Here is a 26,104-nt window from a genome sequence, read left to right as displayed (position 1 = left end):
CTTTCAGATGCCATTGAATGAAAGCGCCCAATAAATGCCAAGTCCCTGTCCTCGAGTATCGTGAGCGCAAGGGGTCAGCCCTAATTGATGAATCGACAAATCGTTGCATGCAGATTCAATTCCCTGCAGTAAATAAACATACAGTTAGACACAGTGCATGGGGGTGAAGGTGGAGGAGTGCGTGAAGTGAGTGGAGGTGCATGCTGGGTGCGCGTGGTGTCAGATGTGGGAAGTGGTAGTGCAGCGGCTCGCGCGCTGCGCTACGAACCCGGCGACCCGAGTTTGATTCCCGCTCACGGCCAACACCAGTGAAGATTATCTGAACTGGTCCTGGGCCTCCCCTAGGTCGACTCGGCCTCAAATGAATACGTGGTATGATGTGTAAACATCGCCACTGGGGAGACAAAGGCGGTCGGGCGTGGTGTTGGCCACCCACCCCCTCGTGCGCCGTGCCGGCCTTCATAGGCGCTCGCTAACAGCACTTGCCTCAATAGTCTGTTAATAGGCTATATGGGGGATCTTTGTCTTTGTGTCAGATGTGACGGTGAAGGGGCAGATGAACAGCCTGCAGTTTGTCAAGAAGCTGTGCGAGGTCAGGATGGATCGGCTCCGGTGTGGCAAGGTGAGGAAAGGAGACCCTTGAAGGGACCTCGGAGTGATGTTATGGACTCGTCCCCTGCACCCCTCTTCCCCCTCTCATCTCTCTCTACTTCTGTCCGCTCACTCTTCACTCCAGCAACCAAAGCCTTTTGTTGAAGCCCCCATTCAACCTTATCTCAGTTGGGGGGCGGGAGGGGGTCCACTTATTCTCCTCCGCTGCCCCTATCATCTGGAACTTCTTTCCCCCAGCCACCCATGCTGTTAACTTCCTGGTCCGCTTCAAGTTTTTCCAGCATCTAGACTTTTTTTTCCTGTGCCTATGACTGGCTGCCTCGATAAGATAAATGCCTATACTGTTTGCCATACAGCACCTTCAGATGTTGTCACGTTTATAATTTATATAGATTCACGTTATTGCATTGTGTCTTGCAAAGATGAACCACTCTCTGCAATGGTTCCGCATGGACATTACTTCATATCGTGACATAATGCCAGCCGCATTATACAGAGACACTTACTTTTGGAGTTTTTGGACACAATCTATATATATAAAATCGTTCATGTCTGTCTGTCTGTGTGTGTGTGTGTGTGGACTTTGGCCCATACGCACTTTCATTGGACGGCGGTTGCCCCTGGCAACGGCTAGCCACGCCTTCGCCGCTTTTATTGGACCTGGCAACGGCTAGCCACGCCTTCGCCAAGGGCTGCAGTTTCATTGGACGGCGGTTGCCCCTGCCAACGGCTAGCCACGCCTTCGCCACTTTCATAAGCTCCGTATTTAATTAAATAATAGCCATTACACAGTATTGTTGGAGCGCTAGGGGGGGGGGGAAGGAACGCCACCCGTACCCTGCCTCTTCCAAGCCGACAATTTTAGGCGAGGCCGCAGGCTTTGCACGCTACTAGGCCTCGACACCCACCACGCCACTCTGAGGTAAATTCATCAAAGTTTTTCCTACTCTTCACTACACCCCCACCACAATGTGTGCTATTAATATTACTTTTAAACCCAACGCGCCAACAATCGATTACTTTAATGTTCACTGTACAAATACTCATTAAGCTGGGTGAGCGTACTGCCAGTCTATCATGTACACTGTAGCCTGCTTATTAAGCTCGGTGAGCGTACTGCCACTCTATCATGTACACTCTAGCCTGCTTATGAAGCTGAGTGCGTGTACTGGCAGTCTATAATGTGGACTCTTGCCTGGTTATTATAATCGATTCTTTATATGTTCTTTGTACAAACAGTCATTAAGCTGCTTGAGCGACCCCAGTTCGATTCCAACTCACGCCCACCACCGCTGACGATTATTTGAAACGGACCTGGCCCTCCCCTAGGTCCACTCAGCCTCAAAAGCGTAACTGCTGTCGTGTGTGAACATCGTCACTGGGGAGACAAAGGCGGCGGGGCATCGTGGATCCAAGTCCCGGGCGAAGCCGGGTCATGTGTATGTGTGTTTGTGTTTATGTGTATGTCTGTGTGTCTCTATGTATGTGTGTATGTATGTGTATGTATGTGTTTGTGTGTATGTATGTGTGTGTCTATGTATGTGTGTGTCTATGTATGTGTGTGTATGTGTGTGTATGTATGTGTGTTATGTGTCTGTCTGTGTCTGCATGTATGTGTGTGTGTATTGTGTATGTGTTTGTGTGCATGTATGTGTGTGTTTGTGTGTATGTGTATGTCTGTGTGTATGTGTTTGTGTGTATGTGTGTGTATGTATGTGTGTGTATGTGTTTGTATGTGTTTGTGTGTTTACGCTCGCATTACACAAATGTGTTGCTGGTCTAAGGCGTTCCTCGCACAGCATTGCCGCTTTATTATTCCAGTCGTTTACTGCCTTACGCACCCTGAAAGTCGTGTGTGTCTGCAGCAAGCGCGTGTATGTGTACCTATGGACGCGCGCGCGTGTGTTGTGTAGGGGGAACGGTAGTGTAGTGCTTAGCGTGCTGTCTGTGTCTGTGTGTGTCTGTCTGTGTCTGTCTGTGTGTGTCTGCGTGTGTCTGTGTGTGTGTCTGTGTGTGTGCGTGTGTGGTGTGTGGGGAGCGGTAGTGTAGTGCTTAGCGTGCTGTCTGTGTGTCTGTGTGTGTGTGTGTCTGTCTGTGTCTGTCTGTGTGTGTCTGCGTGTGTCTGTGTGTGTGTCTGTGCGTGTGTGGTGTGTGAGGAGCGGTGGGTGTAGTGCTTAACGCTACGCTGCGCTACCAACCCGGCGAACCCAGTTCCATTCCCGCTCACGGCCACCACCGGTGACGATTATTTGAACCTCCCCTAGGTCCACTCAGCCTCAAACGAGTAACTGGTGTGGCGTATTAACATCGGCACTTGGGAGACAAAGGCGGCTGGGCGTGGTAGATCCAAGTCCCGGGCGAAGCCGGGTCATGTGTATGTGTTTATGTGTATGTCTGTGTGTCTGTATGCATGTGTGTATGTATGTGTGTGTATGTGTTTGTGTGTATGTCTGTGTGTGTATGTATGTCGGTTTTGCCGCCGTGGTAGATCCAAGTCCCGGGCGAAGCCGGGTCATGTGTATGTGTTTATGTGTATGTCTGTGTGTCTGTATGCATGTGTGTATGTATGTGTGTGTATGTGTTTGTGTGTATGTCTGTGTGTGTATGTATGTCGGTTTTGCCGCCGTGGTGGATCCAAGTCCCGGGCGAAGCCGGGTCATGTGTATGTGTGTATGTGTTTATGTGTATGTCTGTGTGTCTGTATGCATGTGTGTATGTATGTGTGTGCATGTGTTTGTGTGTATGTATGTGTGTGTGTATGTATGTGGGTTTTTTTGTATGTGTTTATGTGTATGTCTGCGTGCCTGTATGTATGTGTGTATGTACGTCTGTGGATGTGTTTGTGTGTATGTATGTGTGTGTCTATGTATGTGTGTGTATGTGTTTCTGTGTTTGTATGTGTGTGTATGTATGTGTGTTATGTGTCTGTCTGTGTGTCTGCATGTATGTGTGTGTGTATTGTGTATGTGTTTGTGTGTGTTTGTGTGTTTACGCTCGCATTACACAAATGTATAATGCGGGTCTAAGGCGTTCCTTACACAGCATTGCCGCTTTATTATTTCAGTCGTTTACTGCCGTATGCACCCTGAAAGTCGTGTGTGTCTGCAGCAAGCGCGTGTATGTGTACCTATGGACGCGCGCGCGTGTGTTGTGTAGGGGGAACGGTAGTGTAGTGCTTAGCGTGCTGCCTGTGTCTGTGTGTGTGTGTCTGTGTGTGTGTGTCTGTGTGTGTGTCTGTGTGTGTGTCTGTGTGTGTGTCTGTGTGTGTGTCTGTGTGTGTGCGTGTGTGGTGTGTGAGGAGCGGTGGGTGTAGTGCTTAACGCTATGCTGCGCTACCAACCCGGCAAACCCAGTTCGATTCCCGCTCACGGCCACCACCGGTGACGATTATTTGAACCTCCCCTAGGTCGACTCTGCCTCAAACGAGTAACTTAACTACTGTAGCGTATTAACATCGCCACTGGGGAGACAAAGGCGGCCGGCCGTGGTAGATACAAGTCCCGGGCGAAGCCGGGTAGTACAGCTAGTATCCCTATAACTGTGGGCATGAACTGCGGACCCAATGCTACCGGCAAAGGTTGTTTTCGCTGGCAGCTAGGGCAGAAGAAGTCTCTCCTTTTAAATGTCTGGTTATGGACAACGAGTACAGGTCTTAACGCCCATTCATTGCCTCAGCGCTCGATTTATGACTTTATTGCAATGTTCCTCTGGCACGGCACGTGACGCACTTTGCACATGACAGCTTACACTTCCTTTGAATTGTGTCCACTGCACGTCTGTGGTCTAAGTTACTTATTTGTTCTAAAAGCGGAAATTTCCTGCCAGCCACAAGGCACATTCTTTTATGTCATCTGCATTTGCATCGGCTGTGAAGGTGGGGTGGGGTGCAGGGGTGAATGGGGGTAAGGGTGCGGTGGACACGTAACACGTTATCTCCGATTTTTATTTATTTACGATGACACAGTTGCATTCATCGTGCTTGGCTTCATCATTTTTTGGCCGCTATCTTGCTAACGAACACTTGGCCAGAGAGCCCACTGGGACCTCTAGGTCGGGATTATATGGAGGGAGGCACTCCTACGGCTTACGAATGCCGGCTTGAGGATAAGCCGACCGGAACGGGGCAGCGCTTCTGGGATGCACAGTTGCATTATTATCGCTGTCGCTGCGGTCCATCGGTGCGCGTGCCGGCTCAAGCGGCATGCCGAGCATACGTACCGCCGCGATATTTAATTTGGGGGATTTTTACCCCCCTCCTCCCCCCCCGCCACCTCTCTCTCATGGCAAAGTGGGATATTTAAACGATTCGGTTACAAGCGAGCGGAATCATTTTTTTCGTCGGACGTGGCATTAAGGAATTGATATGCAACGGCCGTCCCTCTCAAGCCGTACAAATAAAAACACCGCGGCACCCGCGGTACCCCTCCCCCCTCCACTTGATTATTAACGTTAGAAACACAACGATTCTCGCTGTGAAGTGCATCGGTGGAACGTAATGGACTTTGCGCGTACGCATTTACACTTTGTAGTACAACAAATAATTGTACTCTGCGCAGATGTCCTGCGTCACATTTACAAATATCAAGCTTCACTTTTTTTGGTTAAATGGTGATTAAAAATGATGACCCCTTTCCCAAATGTATTTCAGGGTGTTATCAGCCGTGTGTCACGAGACCAAGAATTGCATTAGAAACAGGGTGGCTGCCAAAGTTTAATTTTACAGAACTTATCCAACAGGCGTTGCACTTTTCCCACACACCCTACTATGTATGAGGTTGCATGACACACGACCAGTCTAAAAAAATGTATTTTTGTTATTCTCAGCGCTCGCATTTAGGCAAATTAACTGCAAATCTATTGAACTCTGATGGGGTTTTATTTTGGTCACACTAAACTGTTTAATCACAGGTGGCTTTAACCCAGATTCGAACCCAGGGTCTAAGCAAAGCCGGCTCAGCGCTCCGACCTCGAAAGCCACTCGACCACCTCCAAACTTGAAAATCTTTCAAGTGGGAGTCTCTCCGAGGCATGACAGGCATGAGCAGAGACACAGAATTTGGCAAGAACAGGTTAAACGTATTTTCCAGTAGTGTGAAAAACTTTGGAGCAAATGATGCTTGAATGTTAGCCACAGCATGGTCACATTAAAAGCCCAGGGCTTGTAAACATTTTAATGGAATTGCATCTGCGTTGTCCCTTAATGTTACCGCTTAACGTTAAGCGTTAGCTGACTGTTAAACACACCACGCGGTGTCCGTAGCTGTGTGTTGAGCTAAGAGCGCACCCTATTGCAGCATGATTGAAGATTATTTCGATTATTTGGCTGCTATACATTTCTACATGATAAGCCACCTCTTTGAATTAGTGTTTGTGGCCAGGTCTCTTCTGAAAAAGAAGCTAAAAGCTCAGTGGGCTTTGCCTGGAAAAGTAGAAATAGTTGAGTTTAGTTTGTGATTTGTTTACCTTTTCTATACTACTCCTATTGTAGTTTTGTATCGTTTGTTGTAACTTTTTGACCCGCCTCGACTGGACATCTGTGAAAAAGAGCTTTATAGCTTATGGGATTCCTCCAGTATAAATAAAGATTCCAATTATTTTTGAATGCCCTGCTGGACAAACAAAGAGGTACAACACCACTCGCATTCACCGCGTGAAACCTCCGATACATTTTTGTTCATTCGTTTTGAAAGCAAGCGTTAATGCTTTGTTCTTGAAATAAATCTAAATATTAACATTTTGATAGCCAGGGATGGAGTCTTTTAAAATTGGCATTCTGGCAAGTATGTCCGTATTCTTATTCACATGGCTGATGTAGGTGGAGAGAAACATCTGTCTCATTACATTGAGGTTGTAGAGTCATAAAATTGCATCAGGAGTAGCGTAGTGTATCCCTGCAAGACCTTCAGTATGTTCATGAAGCGATCTGTGCAAAGCTTTGAGTGTTAACCTCTCTCCGGATATTCCAATTTCTTCCCATGTGCAAAGCAACAACAACAATAACGTTTATTTCTTTGACATGCTCATGCAAATGCATCTCAAGATGCTCTGCAGAAACGGTGCCAAAAAGTCTCTCAAGTGCTCCCAAACAAGAGAATGAGCTAAACATCCCAATGCAGGAAGATCCTTCTGAAAAAACAGTCCTGAGACTCAATTGCAGCTCTCCTGGAAAGATAAATGAAATGACTATGATTGCTATTAACATGTATTGAAGTCTCTGCTGCGATGTCGTCGATAGTTTGTTGAAGCGGCGGTTTTACACGCCGCAGGCAAGGCAGGGGCGCACGTCATGAGCGGCCGTTGGCGTAGAAGCTGCAGGGGCCACTGAGCGAGGCCAACGCTCGCCTCCCTTTTTTGTTCCCAACGCAGGAGCAGGAGCTGGAGTGCTCGCGGCTGCCTGCGAACCTGGGCAAGCTCTGCGTCATCCCCCTTGATGACATCCTGGGCAATAACATCGCCCTGCAGTACTTCATCGGTGAGCCGCACACGTCTTAAAGAAAACGGTCAATGCGCAGCATAATTTTTTTGTGATCTTTGACCTCTTCCGTTTCCATCGTCACCCGTCCCCTCCTGCCCCACACAACCCCTCACCTCTGGTGTGTCTGTCCACCGATTGCCAGGATGCGCGGGAATGCGACGCTTCTTGTCACTCTTGTCCGACGGCGTCAGCGCCGGTTCATGGTTCCCCCAGCTTTTGGGGCGTTTAATTTAATCCGTTGAACCCCGTTGCCCATCACCCGTCGTGGCGGCAGGGAACGGCCGGCTTCCTGTGAGATCATGCATCCCTGTTGGTGCCATGCCTGGCTGAAACGGCAGCTTCGTGCCTGCGACTCTTTAAACACTCAAAGGCAGCCTTGTTTCCCGTGGCCAGAGCCTCTCAAAGGAAATGTGCACAATATCCCTTTGCTGCTCGCTCAAAAGAGCAAATATTCTCGGGAACACAAGACGTTCAGAGCTTTTTAATTTATTTATATTAAATCCTTTTTAATGACCCCTCTCTTGCTCGTGAAACTTGCTCTATTGCGTTGGCGCGTTAACCCTGCTCCTGCCCTGTGATCTGCATGCGGAGTGACTTATCGGCACAACGAGCCCTGCCTTGCCGTATGCAGGTCGCGCTCAAGCCCTCGTGTGTTCAGTGCAGTAGAAAACAATTTGGGTTTATTTAGCGGCGTCCGATTGCGAGCACACTTCAGGAAGCTGTACACGAAAAACATTGGACGTATTTTAATGTGTGGAGAGATGCATTCGGTCATAGGTGGAGGACAAAAGAGGATGGTCTTGAGACCTGCACAGCACAGATGGCTGGGGGGGAAGGGAGTTCCAGACTATGGAGGAGAGTGCACGACTATTGGGGCAGTGGAGGGAGAGAGCGTGGCGGTGAGCGCCGTGCAATCTCGCACGGGCTGTACTTCGTGAGAGGCGTCAAGCCGGCGGACGTGACCTTGCGCTGAGCGGACACTGTCACGGTGATTTTCCACACCGATGGCGAGCGCTGCAGTGTCACACGGGAGAGCAGAGGGGTTTTAGCCGGAGACGGGCCCTACGGCCGTACATCTCTGCAGCGCCGTGCGCAGACGTGTGCTCCCGCCTGCGCTGTGCGATCGCGACTCGTGCTTCATCAGCGCCACGCATGTCGGGCCCCCGATATTTGATACGGACGTCAACATGGCCCTGCCCACACTGCGCCCGCACCGCACACCTCCAATGAGCACGGTTGGCTACGTACGGCGCAAAATAAATTCAGCATGCATACTTACACCGAATTCATTCCAAATTGGCACCGTTCGGGGCTTAATTTCTCACCGAATATTTCCCGGGTCGCTGGTAGATTGAGAGTTGGCACGTGACTAGCAGCCAGAGCCATAACAGGAGGTTATACCGGATGTGGTGTGTCGGGTGCGGGGATATTTTCCCTGCCACTGACTGAGACAGACGCGGCTGAATTGGAGCCCCGGCGCTAACGTTGGGGAGTTTTTACTGACGAACCGGGTTCGTGGGTGGCAGCCCGGTGTGAATTTCAGATCGAATGGTGGGCACAAAGCAGAGGCGGTTCCTCCTGCTAATAGCAACAACGTCATTGGCGATGAAACCACTTCGTAGCATTCGACATCAAAGAAAAACAATTAGTCCTGCCAAAAATGCATGCTTGCAATGATACGTGACTTTTTTGTGTACGAATGTATTTATATTCGTGTGTGTTGTGTTCTAGTCTTTCGTATGGCAGCAACTTGTTCGGGAGATAGATGCCATTGTCGAGGTCTGTTAGCCAGGAGCACAGACTTTGGTGGTTTATCCAAAATAAAGCTTTTCTTTTGGTGGTCAAGAAAGTCTTCGTGTTCTACAGTGGTTTACTTTGTGGTCCATAGTTTGGAGTTGCATGGCCACAAACGCACGACTGTGGCCTGCATGTCTTGTCATGTAATTAGTTCATGGTGACCCCTGCAGTCACTAGAGGCGCTACATTCACCACGTTGTTAAAGCGGAATCGGTGTTTATTTGAATCAGATCCTCATCCGTGACATTTCAGCAAACGATGGAGGGAGGTGGGGTGCATGAATAGTTCCACCACCAGTAATATTGTTTGCACGTAGAAAATAAGATTATCTTCAAATCACTGGATGGTTACCCAAACACAAAGCTTTATGATGACTCATAGTATGAATACGAATGACGAGATTCCACGGAGGTACATCAAGTATATCTGCTGAGGTTGTCTTGACCAGCTAAAGCACGACTTATAATAATTTCTCTCCTCGCAGAATATTAATCATGTTTAAAGAAAAACCAAAAGCATTGTTTAATTCACCAAAATCGCACGTGCTCTTGTACGAGGGCTGCCAGAGATGGTTTGGGAGTGCTAATCATTGACTAAGTTGTAAGGAGTAACCAAACTACGACACTAAAAAAAAAAATTCCACGTAAGGCCCACTAAAAATAATAGCTCAACGAAGTGGCTTATCGTATGGACATTTATAGACACCAAATACTCTAAACGCATGTTCCTAAATGTGGAGGGAAAAACCGGAGTGCCTGGAGAAAAGTCCACGTTATCACAGGGAGAACATGCTGACTCCAAATATCCAGCAGGCGTCAGGGTCAGGATCGACCCGACAACCTCCTGCATACCAGGCGTAGCAGGGTTTAATTCTAAGACCAGTCCAGATAAAGTAAATAAAGAGACAATTTATGGACGAAGGACATGTCCATCTGCAGTAGACGTACAGGCTACAATACTCCTGCGTTTGAGAGAAGGCCTGGATAACGTTCGTGCGGTGGATTGTGCACTAGGAGTGATGTCTGTGCCGTCCCTTGAACTCCCCCCATCACCAACGTACACCGGTCAGCGTGGTGCAGTATGCTCGATTAGATCAAGTTACTCCCATGACCAACAAGTGACGAAGGGACTGTTAAAAGGGAATTCTGAAACAGGTTTTTTTTTTAAATGACGTGGAATGAACATTGGGCCTCTGTCATTTGTAGCAGCAGCAGCAGCTGTCATTGTGAGTGGCTCTCGCGGTGCTGGGTGCGGACGACAGGGCTGGGGCGGCGGGGGGGATGGGGGTGCGACGTTGCAAAGTTGTGATGCCTGGGCGGGCGCACGTGCACCGTATGCCTCCTCAGATTACATGCAGAGCATGGCGGCGCAGGCGCTGCTGTTTTTCTGGCTCATCGTGGAGGGCTACCGCGTGACGGCCGAGCAGCAGCTGGACGCGCTGCACACGCGGGAACGCGTCGGCGCCCCGCGCCACGCGCCGCCCACGCACAACCTCGTCGTCATGCTGCGCAACGCCGCCATCGGAGTCTACGAGCAGTACCTCGGCGAGAAGGTGGCCGGCGCGCGAGCGACCGGGCGGCGTCGATGCTGGCGCGCAGCTCGTTTGTACAGAACAACTGTCGAGTCGTATGGTGGCGACTGTTGCCCAGCACTAGCGTGCCATGTGTGTGTGTGTGTGCGTGTCCCACGGGAACATCAGTGACGAGTCATACCTTTGTCGACTTGGCCTTAAATGAGTACCTGGTGCGATGTGTAAACATCAGCACTGGGGAGACAAGTGACTGAGCATGGTTCTGGCCACACCACTCACTCCTTTGTTGCACTCGCATTCAATGTTTCTTTGCTAACAGCACTTCCCCTACCAGTCTACGTTGGCTACACAGGAAGTCTTTCTCATTGTCCCACGTACCTTCAGCCGGGTTGGATATAGTCAACTCCGTAGGCAAACTGGACGAGGCACAGGGTTCACCTTGATTGGTAGGCCTCGCCGTGCCAAAAACCCAAGCCGACGCTGACCGCTGTGGTCCTGGAATCGGCCGAGTGGCTGGACAGGGTTGGGGGTCGTTGAAAAAGACCTCGGCTAGTGCGGCCCAGCCCTACTGCCCACGCTCCAGTCCACCTCCGCACGCGCACCTGGGCCGCTTGCGCCAACACCAATAGAGGAGCCACTTGCAGCTTAAAACCAGCCGGCTTAGCGCGAGCATGGGCCACGGTCTGGTAATTGAAATTTAGCAGTGATTACAGGATTAGACGTTTAATCTGTAATCTATGAGAACTCGCTTCAAATTTAACCCAAATGTTTGCATTTTGTCATCTATTCACCTGTATTGACATCGGCCGTTAATGATGTTTGTGTGTGTGGCACGTGATGCCCTGCGCTGCATGCAGGCGTCCCCTCGCGTCCGCGTGGAAGACTTGATGCTGGCCAACTTACGCGAGAAGCTGCACAGGGAAGATCTTCCTCCCAACTTGTTCCCGGCCCTCTTCGATGACATCCAGAGGAAGGTTGGTCCGCCAGTCGTACTTTGTTTTTGGGTCTGTTGTCATCGTTTTGCTTTTTTTATGGGGCAATAATTGCGGTGTTTATTTAACATGGCGCGACTAAGAACCCTAATTGTAGTGTACGCATGTTGGTCACCAATCCAAGATTATCTTCTGAGATCTGACAAGATTTAAACATGGGCAAAAATAACTTTACGTAAACTGTACACACAGTTAGATTTGCAGTGTGTGTATATGTGTCATTATTTTAATATTGTGTAATAATTATTAAAGTACTCACTGGATGTGTGTGTGTGAGTGTGGACCTAGCGTGGCGCAAGTGACGTGATGTCGTCACCACCACTTGGTGACAGATGCGGGTTGTATGTTTGCACAGTGTGTTTGTATGAAACTGGGCTGGCACAAACACCGTGGTGACATCACCACCACTTCGTGGTGAATGGCGACTTTACGCACTTGAGTTTGTGTGCGTGCCTGTGTACGTATGTGTGTTTGTATGTGTGTGGAGAGCTGTGGTTCAGTGGTCAGTGCACTGCTTTGTGGACCTCTTGACCTGGTTACAGCTAACATCTCAATGGCAAGTGATATCTGAACTGGTCTTGGGGACCTCCCCGATGTCAGCTCAGCCTTAAATGGGTACCCGGTACAATGTGCTTACATCAGAACTGTGAAGGCAAAGGTGGCCAGGCACGGTGCTGGCAAAACTACCCCATCGTGCGCCGTGCCAACCTTAATACGTGCTCACTGACGGCACTTTCCGCAACACTCCGTTAAAGGCTCCATGGGGGATCTTTGTCCGTTTTCTGTGTATGTGTGTGTGTGTGCGTGTGTGAAGGTGTACGATACCATGCTTCGAGATGACCGCTACTACCCGGGCTTCAAGCAAAGCTCGTTTTACGTCAAAGCGCTGGCCGAGCTGGACATGCTCAAGGAGCCGAGCATCCGGGAGGGGGATGATTCGGGTAACGGAGCTTCTGGGATGGGGATGATTTGGGTAACGGAGCTTCCCGGAGGGAACGATTCGGATAACGGAGTTTCTGGGATGGGGGACGATTCGGGTAACAGAGCTTCCGAGAGGGGAACGATTCGGATAACAGAGCTCGCTAGCTGCGCACGGCACACGGCCGCTTCCGGTGACGACCCGCAGGGAGATTCCCATTGATGCGGCCCCACGCGATGGAGGTCGCGGTTTGAGTTTTGAACTTTAGTCGAGCTCTGCGTTTGTTGCTCTCGCTTGTCCGAAGTCCATTATCTTCACCCTGCATCGGTTGCCTCTCGAGCGTCACCAGTGGCGCGCACGCACAGCCCTTTTGTCAATGCCCTGTTGGGTTCGGGCTCCCCACGCCAATGCGAGCCGTGCCGGTTGTCTGACCGTACTTAACAGCCGCTCGTCAATGGGAGTTGGTGAAGATGGTGGGGAGGGGAGCGTAGAAGTGGGAGAGTTGATGCCCAGTACAATGACGGGTTTTGCTGTGCTGCCATTCGCCGCCCTCCACGGCCTATAACAACCGGACGTGCACGTTCATCACCCGCGTGGTTTAAAACAATTCACTTGCGCATTTAGCAGCACTCTTGTAGCACCGTAAAGTCTGTATCCCCAGGGGGTTATGGTGAATGATACATTTACGTGAACGTCTTTTGTTTGACAGAATCCTACAATGGGTCTCCGGCGAGCAGCTTGAATGTGGTAAGAGAAGACAATGTCACAATACGTGTGCGATTGCGCAACTGTAGCCTAGTAAAGGATTAGGAGTGAGTTTTTTTTTTATAGTAAGCTCATTTTTTTGTGTGCTTAGCTTGTTGTCCTTCCCCCGCACCTCAGATTTCGCATGGGTGGCTGCATACGGTGCGACGGACGTTCTACATACATACATTTGCTGGGATTAAAGTTTTACAATAATATTAATAACAAACATTTGTTTCCAAGTCACATCCTTTGCCTGCTGGGCCTTGTGTGCCAGTCCCTAGATGACCTGTCTCTGACAGCCCAGACGCCCAGCCCAGAAGAGCCCGGGCAGCTCCAAGCACAGATCACCGAAACCGGTAAATGCCACCTCCGCACGTCGGCTCAGTTGCCAGGCAAACACGGTCGAAGCAAAAAGTTTTGGCGCCTGCAGAGCGCCGGTGGTCGTTGGTGTCTTGTGGCCGAGCCTCACAAAGCGTCCGCTTGCCCCGGTGGCAGGGGTCGGCAATGAACACGGCAAGTCCTACACGCTGTACGCCATCACTGTGATGCGCCGCCACCACGACGGCAGCCAGGACAGCTGGGACACGTTCCGGCGCTACAGCGACTTTAACGACCTGCACATGCGCATCACCGAACAGGTGAGGGGCTCCCGCGCGCCCCCGTGGCCCCCCCCCCCGCCCCCACAAACTCGCTCGTGCACGCGCATTGACGCTTTCAATCCTGCCTTATATTGGCAAACGCATTTTCTCATTACCACCGCCTTGAATATAAAATGTATATAATAGGCGACGTTTCTGGCCTCTCTGGGTGCTGTAAAGAACGGCCATTGCCTTAAGCGTCGCATATTATAGTCTTCTTATTTAAGGCAGTGTTAGTGACTAATGTATTTTGTTGGTTTGTTGTTTGTACTCGTGCACCAGTTTTAACGCAGTATCGCCAAATAATTTGTTTACTTCTCGTGAGCCATCCAGTGGCTGCCAAAGGACAGTATCTTGGCTCCAATTAAGTCAACAACTTGACAAGGTTGTGTATTTAGTTGACAGAGATGCCAGGTAACTCAAATTCGTGTTAAATATTTTATATTCTTGGTTCTTTCGGTACAGTCATGTAGGAGGGAAACAATAAAATTATAAAAATATAAAACATTCTTTTATTGTTTCCCTTCTACGTGACTTTACGAAAGAACCAATAATATGAATCCCTACGTGTCACGAAAGCTTTAAATCAAAATTCAATATTTTACTTTACAATTGCATGGTCACATGTTCCCAACATGCAGCTCATTATGAATGCACGTTACTCTGTTGGTCTCTTTATTTGTCCCTGTTTTGTGGTTGATCAGTTTGAGAACCTGGCCAATTCGCTGAAGATGCCCGGCAAGAAGACCTTTAAGAACATGGAGAAAGAATTCCTGGAGCGGAGGAAAAAAGAGCTCAATAAGTACTTGCAGGTGAGTGAATGGCTTCAGCCTCCCACCGAATGAACCTAATTGCGCCCGATTACATCAGATCTGCGAAGTGAAGCAGGTTGGAGCCTGGTTACCACATGAAGATGGTCGACCGCCAGTGTTTCCCAGGTGCTGTAGGCATGTCGCTGCGAGGTGGCCAGGAGATGCTTACCCATTGCCTGGTGGGTTGATCCAGGTTTTTCAGTTTCCTTCCACATGCAGCCCAACACTCATTAATGGGATTGGCCAAACATCCCAGTGGAAAACCTTGCCGCATAACAATTCTGAGACTACATCTGAGCGATAAGCTCAGAGACAAGGAAGAAGAATACGCATGAACATGGGGTCCTTCCTAAACCTTCAACGAGTCTTAAATACCTGAGCCCAGAACGGCAATGACCGGCCAACCCCCCCACCTCCCCCAAAGAAAATCCCTTCCTTCCCCCCCACACACCGCACCCTGATCAGTCCAGTGTGCCTGAAACCGTCAATGCCCCCTGGTAATATCGCCCCGAACATCACGATGTATAATATGAGGGAGGATGTGAAATAATAAATGTTTTATGAAAAATAGAATTCTGAGACTTAGCGAGGCTTTTTTTATATTATTATTTGGCATTCGTATTAGCTCATTGATTAAATCAGCTTATGCGCATTTGCACGTTGAACTTATTTCGCACCGTACGCAGCCAACCGTGATAATTAGTGGTGCGGGAGTGATTGCAACGGCTTGGGGAGGAGACTTTCATCCAGAAGTGGATTGATTATGGCTGATGATGATGATGGTGATAACAGTGGTTAGTATCGTGACTAACAGACGGGTGCCGTGAGCCACGGCAGTCGTGTGCCATTCACATGAGCGCGGCTGCATGAGATTTCTCCGGTGGAGTCGTGTGAAATAATAAATAAATAATGTACAGCTATTCTCAATCTACTGCTGGATGAAGGCCTCCCCACGCCACATCGATCATTAGGGGAGGCGGGGGGGGGGGGTGGTGTGGTTATCGACTGGGAGATTGCTCCGCTGATGAGTAAATGCGACCTTGCAGGAGATTCTGAACGCGGAAGTGATCAAGGCGCACCCAGGCCTGTCCACGATCGTGTTCGTCTTCCTGGAGAACAAGCCCTACAACAGGGGCAAGGGCGACTTCGCGAGGAAGGTTCGTCGCACGGACTTGTGCGCACCGCAGCAGCCGTGCACCGGGACAGAAGGCGTGTGGCGTTTGTGGCATGCAATTATCAGACGGGTTGCCGTGGCTATGTTTGATATCTTCGTGTCTTTTCTACATGGAGCCAGGTGCTCTTAAACGTCACGTGATACGCCGATTAAACGTCAATACATGCAATGTCTATCCCAATTTTTTAAGACTTTTCTAAATATCACATTCCAATGCGGCTAAAGTGCCCGAGTCCATGCTAGCTCCTCTCCATTGCGTTGTGAGAGTATTTTGCTGCTGATATATATTTCCCCGCGATAAGCCACTTGGTTGACCTATCATTTGTGGCCAGGTCGCTTCTGAAAAAGAGTTGAATACCTCGGTGGGCCTTACCTGATAAAGTAAAAACCGTTTAGCGTAGTTTAGTAAGCCACGTTGTCTTGTCTTCTCGCGCACTTTCACGTCAACAAACATCTGTGTTCAGAGTATTCCGATGCAAACGTCGCATCATAGAACCGCTTTTGCTGCTAATGCAGTTGATCCCAAATGCTCCTGTCAGCATTCTTGCATTGCCCCAATACCCCGGGTCACCCCACTGCTTTCCATTCCAATCCCAGGTCATTTTCAAGATCGCACTCACCATGTTCACAATACTCAATGGAGTCACACCTGCCTAGCTCTCCCTCCGCTGTAATCTCACGCTACTCCCCTCTACGCACTCACCTACCTCTACCCTCTCTGGTCATCCTTTGCTCAGTAGGAGATTGCTCATTTTCTGCTGTCCCTATGATTTGGAACTTGCATCTCCCAGCCATCCATGCTGTTGCACCTCCCCCCCTGTTCAAGTTCACACTAAAGCATTTTTACTTTTCTCTGCCTGACTGATGCCTTCATTCTCTATTTAAAAACAATTATTCCTATCGTTTCTGCGCTGCGTCTTGAGATGCTGTCACACGTAGACGCTATATGAATCCACACCATATATTGTATCGGACGCGATATGAATCCACACTGTATTGTAAGCGTGCCACGGTTAAATGGGTTTTCCTCCCGAGCTTTTCCACTGCCATCGAGGGGAGCTGGAATGCAGCAGGGGGGTAGGGACTGACCACGGCATGCACGCGTGCATTCCGGCACCGCCGCAGATGGACACCCTGGTCAACCCGCTGCGCAATTCGGTGCGCAACGTGTCCAACGCGGTGCGCGCCTTCCCCGACAACTTCGTCGAGGGCATGACGCGCGTCTCCGACAACATGGGCCGCATGTCGGACAAGCTGAACAACGAGTTCAAGATTTTCAGCAGCAAGGTGCGTGGCGAGCCCAGTGCAAAGGTCACCGCCAGGAACCCTGGACACCCGCTTATCTCGATTATCGGGTGTCGTGCCAAGACCAAAAGGGGCCACGTTTCCTTGAGCATGCACGTACCTCGCTTGTTATTCTTTCCTACGGCAGGCAGTCGATCGGCAACGTCCGTGTCGAGGTTGGTGGGCGAGCTATCGGACGGCTTCAGGAGGTAGCCTCCTGGTGAATATCTGAAACTCTGCCGGCGTACGATCAAAGCGGGCAGTGACGTTGCTAAGTTTGCTGACCTCAGTCATATTGTGGAAAGAAGAATACCTTCTTTAAGAGTCATAATACATGCAAAAGGTGACATCTCAAAACCAACAAGTGTGACTGCGACCATGGCATCACTCCTTACATCGTGCCGTGCACGCCAAGTGACGTCACCATACTGCGTGTATAATGCACGCAGCATTGTGATGGAATAGAATAGGCTTTACCCCTTTCTGGCAATAATACAGGAGGTGTGAAGATGTTCAAACGCCAGAGACTCCCATTGCAAGGCATCAAGTCTGCATTAACCACATATGCGTGTGGTAAAACATGCAAAGAAGCATCATTTTGGTACCAGCTAGATGGGTTCCATAGGCACGCAACATTGTTTTCGGCCAGCAACCCAAACAAGGCATAATCGTGGCTATATTATTTTAAACAGCAGCAGGACATAACTTTCTTGCAAAACATAATTTTGTCAAATGACTAAAACCAATTGATAAATATCTTAATTCATTGTTGTGAATTTGATTTGCTGGACGATGCGTTTGAGTTCTTAATAAAACCCATACCATTTGTTTGCGTGTGTGTGTAAAATCCCAAGCACGTACAATTACTATCTTGTTGGGTTACAATTGATAGAACAAACCAAACAATGGAATGAATACTAAGAAAGTACTTTGATAGAATGGAATGGCAGCGTATGTATCGAGATGAATGCTGCAGGGTCTGTGTTTTAATGAAATCGAATGTCTGCATATACGCAATGTTCTTGGCATCCCACCACGGTGGTAATTTTAATTGCACTGAATGGAATGGGCACGTGGTTAGCCGGGTGTCTCTCCGCGCCGGTGTTAACGTGAAGTCTACGGCGTGTGCTGGCGCCGCAGGTGCCCACTCTGCTGCCGCGCAACACGCGACCCACTGTGCTCGACGACTGCCGCGTGTCGGCGCAGCTCGACGAGAACGTGAGTCGTGGTCCCCCCCCCCCTCCGTCCCCCTCCGTCCCCCCCCTCCGTCCCCCTCCCTCTGTCCCCCACTCCGTACCCCCCCATCTCCCCATCACGGGACCCTTGCCAGACCCCCCCCGATTGTGCGATCCTTCTCTGATCGTCCCCCCCCCGTCTCCCTTCTGTCCCAGGCTGACGACAACCTGCCTCTGCGGATCATGCTGCTGCTCATGGACGAGGTGTTTGACCTGAAGGATCGGAACCAGTGGCTGAGACGAAACATTAAGAACTTACTCCAGCAGTTTATACGCGCCACGTTCGGAGACATGATTAACAGGTATAATGACGTGGCACGCTAATCATTCACCCCGACAGCGGTTCGATGCTTTGATATGAATCGGTTTCATTATCTCAGCTGGTAAAGCCACATTGAGCTTCGCAGATCTGTTACAAGGACAGCCACAGCCCAAAATCGTCGGTAGTGGCGGCAGTTACAGGACAATGTAGGAAGGGAATCTGCAAACTGAGAAGAGCAAAAGCAACAATCGTTAACACAAAATCCACCGCCAAAACTAACTGCACACATGATTAAGAATAAACAGTGCTTGCATACAAATAAAAAAATTGCGTCGACAAATCCTGTCACAGGTGCTTGTATTTAAACCGTAGAGTACACAACCAGAGCTTAGTTTCGGCATTCATAGCAAGTGTGGCGGAGGTGATCCTGCTGCATGGCTTTAAAACAGGGGTGGGGAACCTTTTTTCTGCCAAGAGCGATTTGGATATTTATAACATTATTCGCAGGCCATACAAAATTATCAACTTAAAAATTTGCCTGTTATATTTGGTCAAACATTTAATTAACTCGCCCCCTAATGTGATGGCTGGAACTGCTTCTCTTTGGCGAGGCGTGTGATGCTAGCTGGTATTGATGATGTTGCTGCTACTCGCAACTGCTTTTCCAGGTTTGCTCCTAGATTTATTGAATTTCGAGTCCCGCCTGCAGTTGCCTTGGCAGGGCCACACCAAATGATTCCGTGGGCCTTGTACGGCCCGCAGGCCGGACGTTCCCCACCCCTGCTTTAAAACGTGCAGATTCAAGAATATCCAGCCCTCTCTTTTGTGGTTACTGTCCCATTTGTATCGTTTCTTGCCTAGTCTGTCTCATGTGTATAGGTTTGTCTGCTCCATCATCTTCAATGTAACATGAGTATACCATTTGCATATAATTTATACAAATTCGAATTCAACTTTAATCACACATGAGCCAATGAATTATGAACAGTAATGCATGCATTTATTGTTACATGCCTAAAAGCCACGGTGCAACACAGAATTACATTGATATGCAAAAGTATTTTATAATTCAGGATGTAATAATGACGATAACAGTGACGACAATGTGATGTGGTAAGCCATTCGAAGGGCGCTGAGCAGTCGAAAAATAGAGATAACAAAACCTATAAAGTGATACATTAATTGCTGTTTTCAAGTTCTTTACAAGGGAAAGAGTTAGCAAGAGCCATTACAACAACAAGGTTGACGTTTTATTTATCATCCTGATATATCTATTTTTAAAGATACTTAACTTATTGTGCGTTACATAATATAGAATTAAGCAAGTGAAACACTTTCTCTGTCCACAGTTGCCACTTTGGAAAAACTTCCGTAAATATTGTTTTACAACCACGCAGCTTGGCATTCGTGATGCAGCTCGTGAAAGTGCGGGTGCAAGTCCACGGGCTGACATGCACGTCGATAAGCCTGGGCCAGGGGTCGGCAGGAATTTGTTTGACTTTTTTTTCAAATTCGGTACAAAACTCAATATTTCAAGAGCCACAATGCATGTGAATACATGCATACACCAATACCAATATCCGCCATCCACCACTAAGTGACGTCACCATGGCGCCTGTGCCAGGCCAGGTGCACCTTGAGGACACGTGAATACATACACACATACGTAGACAAAGATCCCCCATATAGCCTGTAACAGACTGATGGGGCAAGTGCCGTTAGCACAGCACACCAGGGGGTGGGTGGCCAACACCACGCCTGGATGCCTTTGTCTCCCTCATGGCTAAGTTTAAACACCGCACCAGGTACTCATTTGAGGCTGAGTCGACCTAGGGGATGCCCAGGACCAGTTCAGATAATCGTCACTGGTGTTGTACATACACACATGCATACGTACAGACGTACATTATGTCACGAAGCAGTCTGTAAAAAAAAATGAAATCACGACGTTTCGGGCGCAACACAAGCGTCCTTGTGTTGCGCCCGAAACGTCGTGATTTAATTTATTTTAATTTTTTTACCTACGTGACTTTACCGTAAAAACCAAAGAGTATAATTGGTGCATTTAACCTGTACAATGTAAAACAAATCTTATGTTTGCACTCGCATTTTTCAGTTGTGTAGATAGTGGGGTGAATATGAATATTGATATTTCTTTTCAGGAAAATTGTTGACCATGTCGACTTGATGACATCACCGGAGCAGGTGGCAGAATATGTCAAGCGATTTCGGTAAGAGCGATATCACCTCTCACGGACGACCACGTGTGTTTTTGCATACTATTGTGTGTTATTAGATTGTGCTGTTGTGTTTTTGACCAACAGCCTAAGTAGCCGCAAGGTGCTGTATATATATGTAAATGATCTGTCTAAAATTGGTGAAAGCTGGAACGAGCCAAACCATTTATTTCCTATTCATAGACGTTTGTGAAGTTATTGGAGGGGCTTCTAAGCCACATGGCTCCCTGGGGCTGCAGGTAATCCATATTGGATGACTCTGCTCAACATGCTGTGTATTCCTTGCTGCGAAGTATGGTTTATAAACCTCGACATCGTGGAATGACACCGAAAGATGGAGATGGGGGGCGCATGTGGACTTGTGAACATACACAAGTTACAGATGTCATATTGAGCGCTAAGAAAACTAACTGGCCAAAGCCAGGAGAAGTCACGAGGGAAGGGATGATGGCCGGTGGTCGAGACTGATGATTGAGCGCTAGCCAAAAGGATGGAATACGCTGGAGAAGGACACCCACCGTAGAGATGGAGGAATACTATCAGCTCAATTACCAGTAGGTTGTAGATTCTATTATAGTCTATTTCGGATTTATATCGCGCCCTTTCCAGAGCGCTTTAAAATGCAAGCCGATGGCGGTCAGTGAGTTGCATCACAAGACTGCAAGAGAAGGCAAACAGCTTGGGGCTTCGTCCGGCGGTTAATAGATGTCTGATGATAATCGTGAGCCAACCCTTGATGCCCTCACTGGCATTGAGAAGACGGACAATCTGGCTACATGGTGACCATCCTGTCGCGCGTGTTAACTCTATTGCCTGGCGCTCCATCGTTACCACCAGCCATCCATTCTTACGACGCGCCCTGTCCAAGTCCACTCTCCGTTCTTAGCAGGCCACCGTGAAGTGTGCCCGTGTGCCGGCTGTGCCCTGCAGGGATTCGCTCTGGCCTGGAGGGATACTGGCCGAAACGCCACCGCCACGGAACCTGCACACCCACATGAGGACGAGGGTGGCGGCGCAAGCCAAGATGTTGAGCAGCATGCCGGGTAACTCCGTCGACGGCACCCGAGCTACCGCGCCAGAAGTGACGCACCGGCCGCGGCGCCGTCTAAACCTCGAACAAGCGACGTTTTCTCTCTGGCAGTCAGAAGGAACTCGTGCCACTGAAACTCTACGTGTTAATTTGTCTGCTCTAAAAACGTGGTAGCCAGTACCGCTGTCTCTACTCAATGTTGTTTGTTGAAAGCGTTAATACATTTGCTCTCTCCGTCTGTCCTTCTTTCTGTAACAGCGGGGGAATACCTTAATAAAGCTAATCCAATATGAGCAAAACATTTGTATACGGTTGTGTTGCTGTAAGGGACTTGGCATATTTTATAACTGGCCAAATTGATCAAAGCGTTGCCTCAAACTTGGGAGACACAAAACAGGCAAAAAGTTACATCTTTTTCTCCTAACAGCTATCCGTCAGCTTCCTATGCCGCTAATGAAATATTTCCAAAAACAAATGCGTGCTGGAAAACTACGCAATTCATGCGCATTTTACTGAACGTATTCTCCTCACTCGCAGATGAGCTCAAGCACATCTTGGGCGCTGAGACCATGCGCAAGGGCCTGCTGCGCGTGTTTGAGATGTTCCAGCACCGGCAGCTGAACCGCCGCCTGCTGTACGTGTGCCTGGAGGGCCTGCTGGAGAGCCTCTACCCCAAGAATCGGCTGCACCAGCTCTTCCTCCGCCTGCACTCTCGCTCGCCGCGCCTACAAGCATTCCACGGTCGCTCGCCCACGGGCAGTGCCAAGGGTGTCTCGGTCAGGAGGTGACACGGACGCTGCTGCTGTGTGCCGACGCGCCGTCTCGCTCTGCCTTGGCGCAGTCCTCCTCTTAGCCGCTCGGCGGCGTGGCACGAGCGCCGTGGCCCGGCATGGGAAGCCACGGCAACTTGTGGGCACGCTCGCGCGCGAGTTGTCACGCCGCGTGGAGCGTGGCGGATCGGAACTCCCGCCTTGGAGCCGTTTGGATTTTTTTGTGAATTTCGTGGCTGTTGGCGGTTGACGTCCAGACTTGAAAATGCTTTGACCATGCATCGACTACCCCGAGGCCTTGTATCCAGTCTCCTGAGGCTTCTGTGAAGATTCTTTTAAGAGAGCACCTGCGTGTCTTCAACGGACACGTGTAATGGAGGGCACTAAGCTACTGTATGATTTTTGTTTCAAATTCGAATGACACGGTCAGCGTTTTAACCACTAATGTATTGCTTCCCCAAGCCGGCGCACATCCACAAATTGTATGTCTCTCGGCAGTTGTGGTGACCAATCGAAGTTGTATGAAATCGTAGTATTTACGCAAAAGTGATTGTTTATCTAATGGAACAGCAGTACTAATTATTTAAGCTGTCTTGCAGAATGGCACCGATGTGGATATTATATTTCGTTGGGTCATAGCCTACCTGTCAATATAGAACTTTAATGACAAACACCCACACCCTAACCTCGGGATTGGAAATCCAGTAATGGGACATCAGGACGAGCAAATGGTGCATTTTGTGAGAAAATAGTTGAGGACATTTTATTTAAAACTTATCGTAGTACAATGTTTACAGGGAAATTGTTATATTTTGAATTAGAGCTGTTATACAAGCAACAAATGGGAGTAGAATTTTTTTCTTTTTGCAGTCCCAACATTTCATAATCCGCGTTCCGTTATACACATTGCAAACGTCCCCTTGCCCCGCTCCCCTCCAGCGCTATTGGTCAATTGAGCTGGAAATATCATTGCCCAAACACGCATGGCACGTGAGCTGTGGGTGCAGCGGGAAGGGTCGACAACTCAAATGGATTTGTGCAACACGTGATCATGCACAATGGAACATTCATATCTGTTCGATTCAAATTTATTGTGCCCACTTAACCAGTGTACAATGAGAATATAATTATCACCTGGAAAGCTGTAAATGCTACATTAGCCAAGGGCTGCGCGTGTGTTTCCTCTGGCCTACCTAGCATTTGTAAAGTGATGGGATCAAGGAGATTTAAAAAAATAATTGTTGTCCCTCACCGAGTACAGTGATGGTGGCACGCTCTGTGTAATTTGCATGCTTGGGAGCTGATTTTTCTTTCTCCAGTGGGCCCCATGGCACATTTTTCCTGCAGTGCTACTTTGCATAGATTGTTTACATTTTTATTATGCAAATGCTTCATCCAAAGTCCAGCTTGCTGTTTGACCCTCTATTTTTCATCACCCCAACTTCCTCCAGCCCACGCGCATCCGCCAATGCTGTCCGTGCTGCCGTTTCACTGATGAGATGTGCAGCAACGTTGGCCAGCGTAAACCTTACAATGTAATTGGGTAACAACAACTCCACGTGAACGCTGCACGTGATGAAGGTCCACTCACTGTCTCTGCTCCCCCAACACTGAACTTTCGTGCACAATCCGCAGTACAAGTCCATCCGTGTGCAATATTTGGAACGTACTATATTGTGGGAAGGTACACATTTCTAGCGCGCTGTAATATTGGCTCGAGGTTCCCCCTTAAAACAATAAACTGCGATATTTTTGTTTTAATTTTCACCGATTTCCACTAAATTGTGCGGTCGCGTATTATTATTATGCATTCTGAGTTTTAACGATTTTAAGAGCACACGATGTAGATTGAGAGCCGTGCCGTGTTGTGAAATATTGTAACGGTGTACTAAATGTAAATGTTTGGCATGGCTTTCCAGTATTTTTGGCATGTACAGAACAGCACACAAGTCTCCCTTTTCCACACGCGCTCAACGCCCCGTTTGTAAATAAGGTCCGATAGGTGTATGTATTTGTACATTAATTGTGTCCATTATGTGCCTGACTGTACTCACAGTGGTTCCGGGGGGGGGAGGGTTCTTTCCAATTGCTTCAGTCAGCCCCATCCTCAATCGAGTCTGACGATTATCACGGCGTTTTTAAAATAATAATACGAAAAAACAATTACAAATAGCACTTTGCCTTTTTATTTTACACTAGATTGTACAGGATGTTGAAGTTAAAAGACTGGACGTGTACACATACTAAAACTAAATAAAGGGTATCTTTTAAATCAACGCGGTTGTCTGCTTTTGCGGTCTTTATCGAGGAGTTTGGTGGGTTTCGTCTTCAAGGCGGTGACATGGCAAAGCGGTGTTCTCATGCCACATGCTCTTGCGAGCCGGTTCGAGAGGCCAAATGCCACTCTACTACCACTCTGGTGTGCTGTGAAGATGGGCTATTGCCTGAAACGTCGCCTGCAGTGTTGACATTTTAAATCGGTATCCTGTAGTTCCATCACCGCCCACTGGAGGGCAGCTCTCACACGTGGTGTGTGCGTGCGCGCAGTCCCGTGGCTTTGAGCTTGACTGCTCCGTTGAGCGAACAAGCTACCAAAGGAATTTAATCGGAGAGGTTGAATTCAAACAAGGCTCATTCGTCTGCAGGGTGAAACATGCTCCATAACCTTTTTCTTGGGATCGAGTGCGGTGTGTGGTCCGTGTGACGAGATTGCACAGTGATGATATCGTTCTTAATACGGGTTTTTTGGTTTAGATCACGATCTAACCCAAAAAAAACATGTGTTGTGGATATTGGTCGCGAAAGGCGACTTGTTAAAATTACATCGTTCTGTTGCGCTCGTATTGGTTATACCCAGGTCTCCCTTTGCAAAGAGGCTTTACTCTTAGCGAGATCTTACCTGGTGATACATCTCTATACAACACCACGCGTGCATGTCTGTCTGTCACGCGCCGGGATGACGTCACGCTATTTTGAGGTGAAGTGGAGAATGGTGTTACGACGTCAGAGACGCTGGGGTGTTCAGGAGAGGAGAAATGACGTCACGCGAGATTGGGGCGAGGTTGTGAGGGGGGGAGTAACGACGTCACGAGACGCGGTGGGAGCGAATAGCGGTGATGGCGTCATGAGAGGGTTATGACGTCACGAGACATTGGGGAGGGTTAAGACGTCACGAGACGCTGGGGAGGTGAGAAGGGTGATGACGTCACGAGACGCTGGTGAGGTTAGGGGTAATGACGTCACGAGACGCTGGGGTGATGAGAGGGGTAATGACGTCATGAGACGCTGGGGAGATGAGGTGATGACGTCACGAGACGCTGGGTAGATGAGGGGTGAAGACGTCACGAGACGCTGGGGAGATGAGGGGTGATGACGTCATGAGACGCTGGGGAGATGAGGTGATGACGTCACGAGACGCTGGGTCGATGAGGGGTGATGACGTCATGAGACGCTGGGGAGATGAGGTGATGACGTCACGAGACGCTGGGGAGATGAGGGGTAATGACGTCACGAGACGCTGGGGAGGTGAGGGGTAATGACGTCACGAGACGCTGGTGAGGTGAGGGGTAATGACGTCACGAGACGCTGG

At 49.0% G+C, this 26,104-nt stretch overlaps 1 protein-coding gene across 1 annotated transcript; it reads left to right on the top strand.

Annotated features, from left to right (window-relative positions):
- The first annotated feature begins 541 nt into the window (after positions 1-541).
- LOC133361470 (sorting nexin-13-like) lies at positions 542-24,791 on the top strand. Its single transcript, XM_061580386.1, has 16 exons — positions 542-622; positions 6,979-7,084; positions 10,231-10,436; positions 11,273-11,389; positions 12,222-12,348; positions 13,036-13,073; positions 13,348-13,429; positions 13,569-13,711; positions 14,416-14,523; positions 15,570-15,680; positions 16,823-16,984; positions 18,122-18,199; positions 18,373-18,518; positions 20,641-20,709; positions 21,646-21,758; positions 22,283-24,791. The coding sequence occupies exons 1-16, from the start codon at positions 557-559 to the stop codon at positions 22,531-22,533; spliced, it is 1,923 nt and encodes a 640-aa protein (XP_061436370.1). The 5' UTR covers positions 542-556; the 3' UTR covers positions 22,534-24,791.
- The last annotated feature ends 1,313 nt before the right edge of the window (positions 24,792-26,104 follow it).

Source organism: Lethenteron reissneri, unplaced genomic scaffold, assembly GCF_015708825.2.
Source record: "Lethenteron reissneri isolate LAM-NWPU_2019-01 unplaced genomic scaffold, ASM1570882v1 scaffold_1092, whole genome shotgun sequence".
NCBI classification, from domain to species: Eukaryota; Metazoa; Chordata; class Hyperoartia; order Petromyzontiformes; family Petromyzontidae; genus Lethenteron; species Lethenteron reissneri.
Note: the sequence above shows the minus strand (reverse complement) of the source record. Positions and strands in the feature narration are given on the sequence as shown.

Bases quoted from the DNA above. Each gene is read 5' to 3' on its own strand.
- LOC133361470 (XM_061580386.1), top strand. From the start codon at position 557: ATGAACAGCCTGCAGTTTGTCAAGAAGCTGTGCGAGGTCAGGATGGAT. The intron at 13,074-13,347 runs GTAAGAGAAGAC...CTTGTGTGCCAG, and splicing joins CGGCGAGCAGCTTGAATGTG to TCCCTAGATGACCTGTCTCT. The intron at 13,430-13,568 runs GTAAATGCCACC...CCCCGGTGGCAG, and splicing joins AGCACAGATCACCGAAACCG to GGGTCGGCAATGAACACGGC.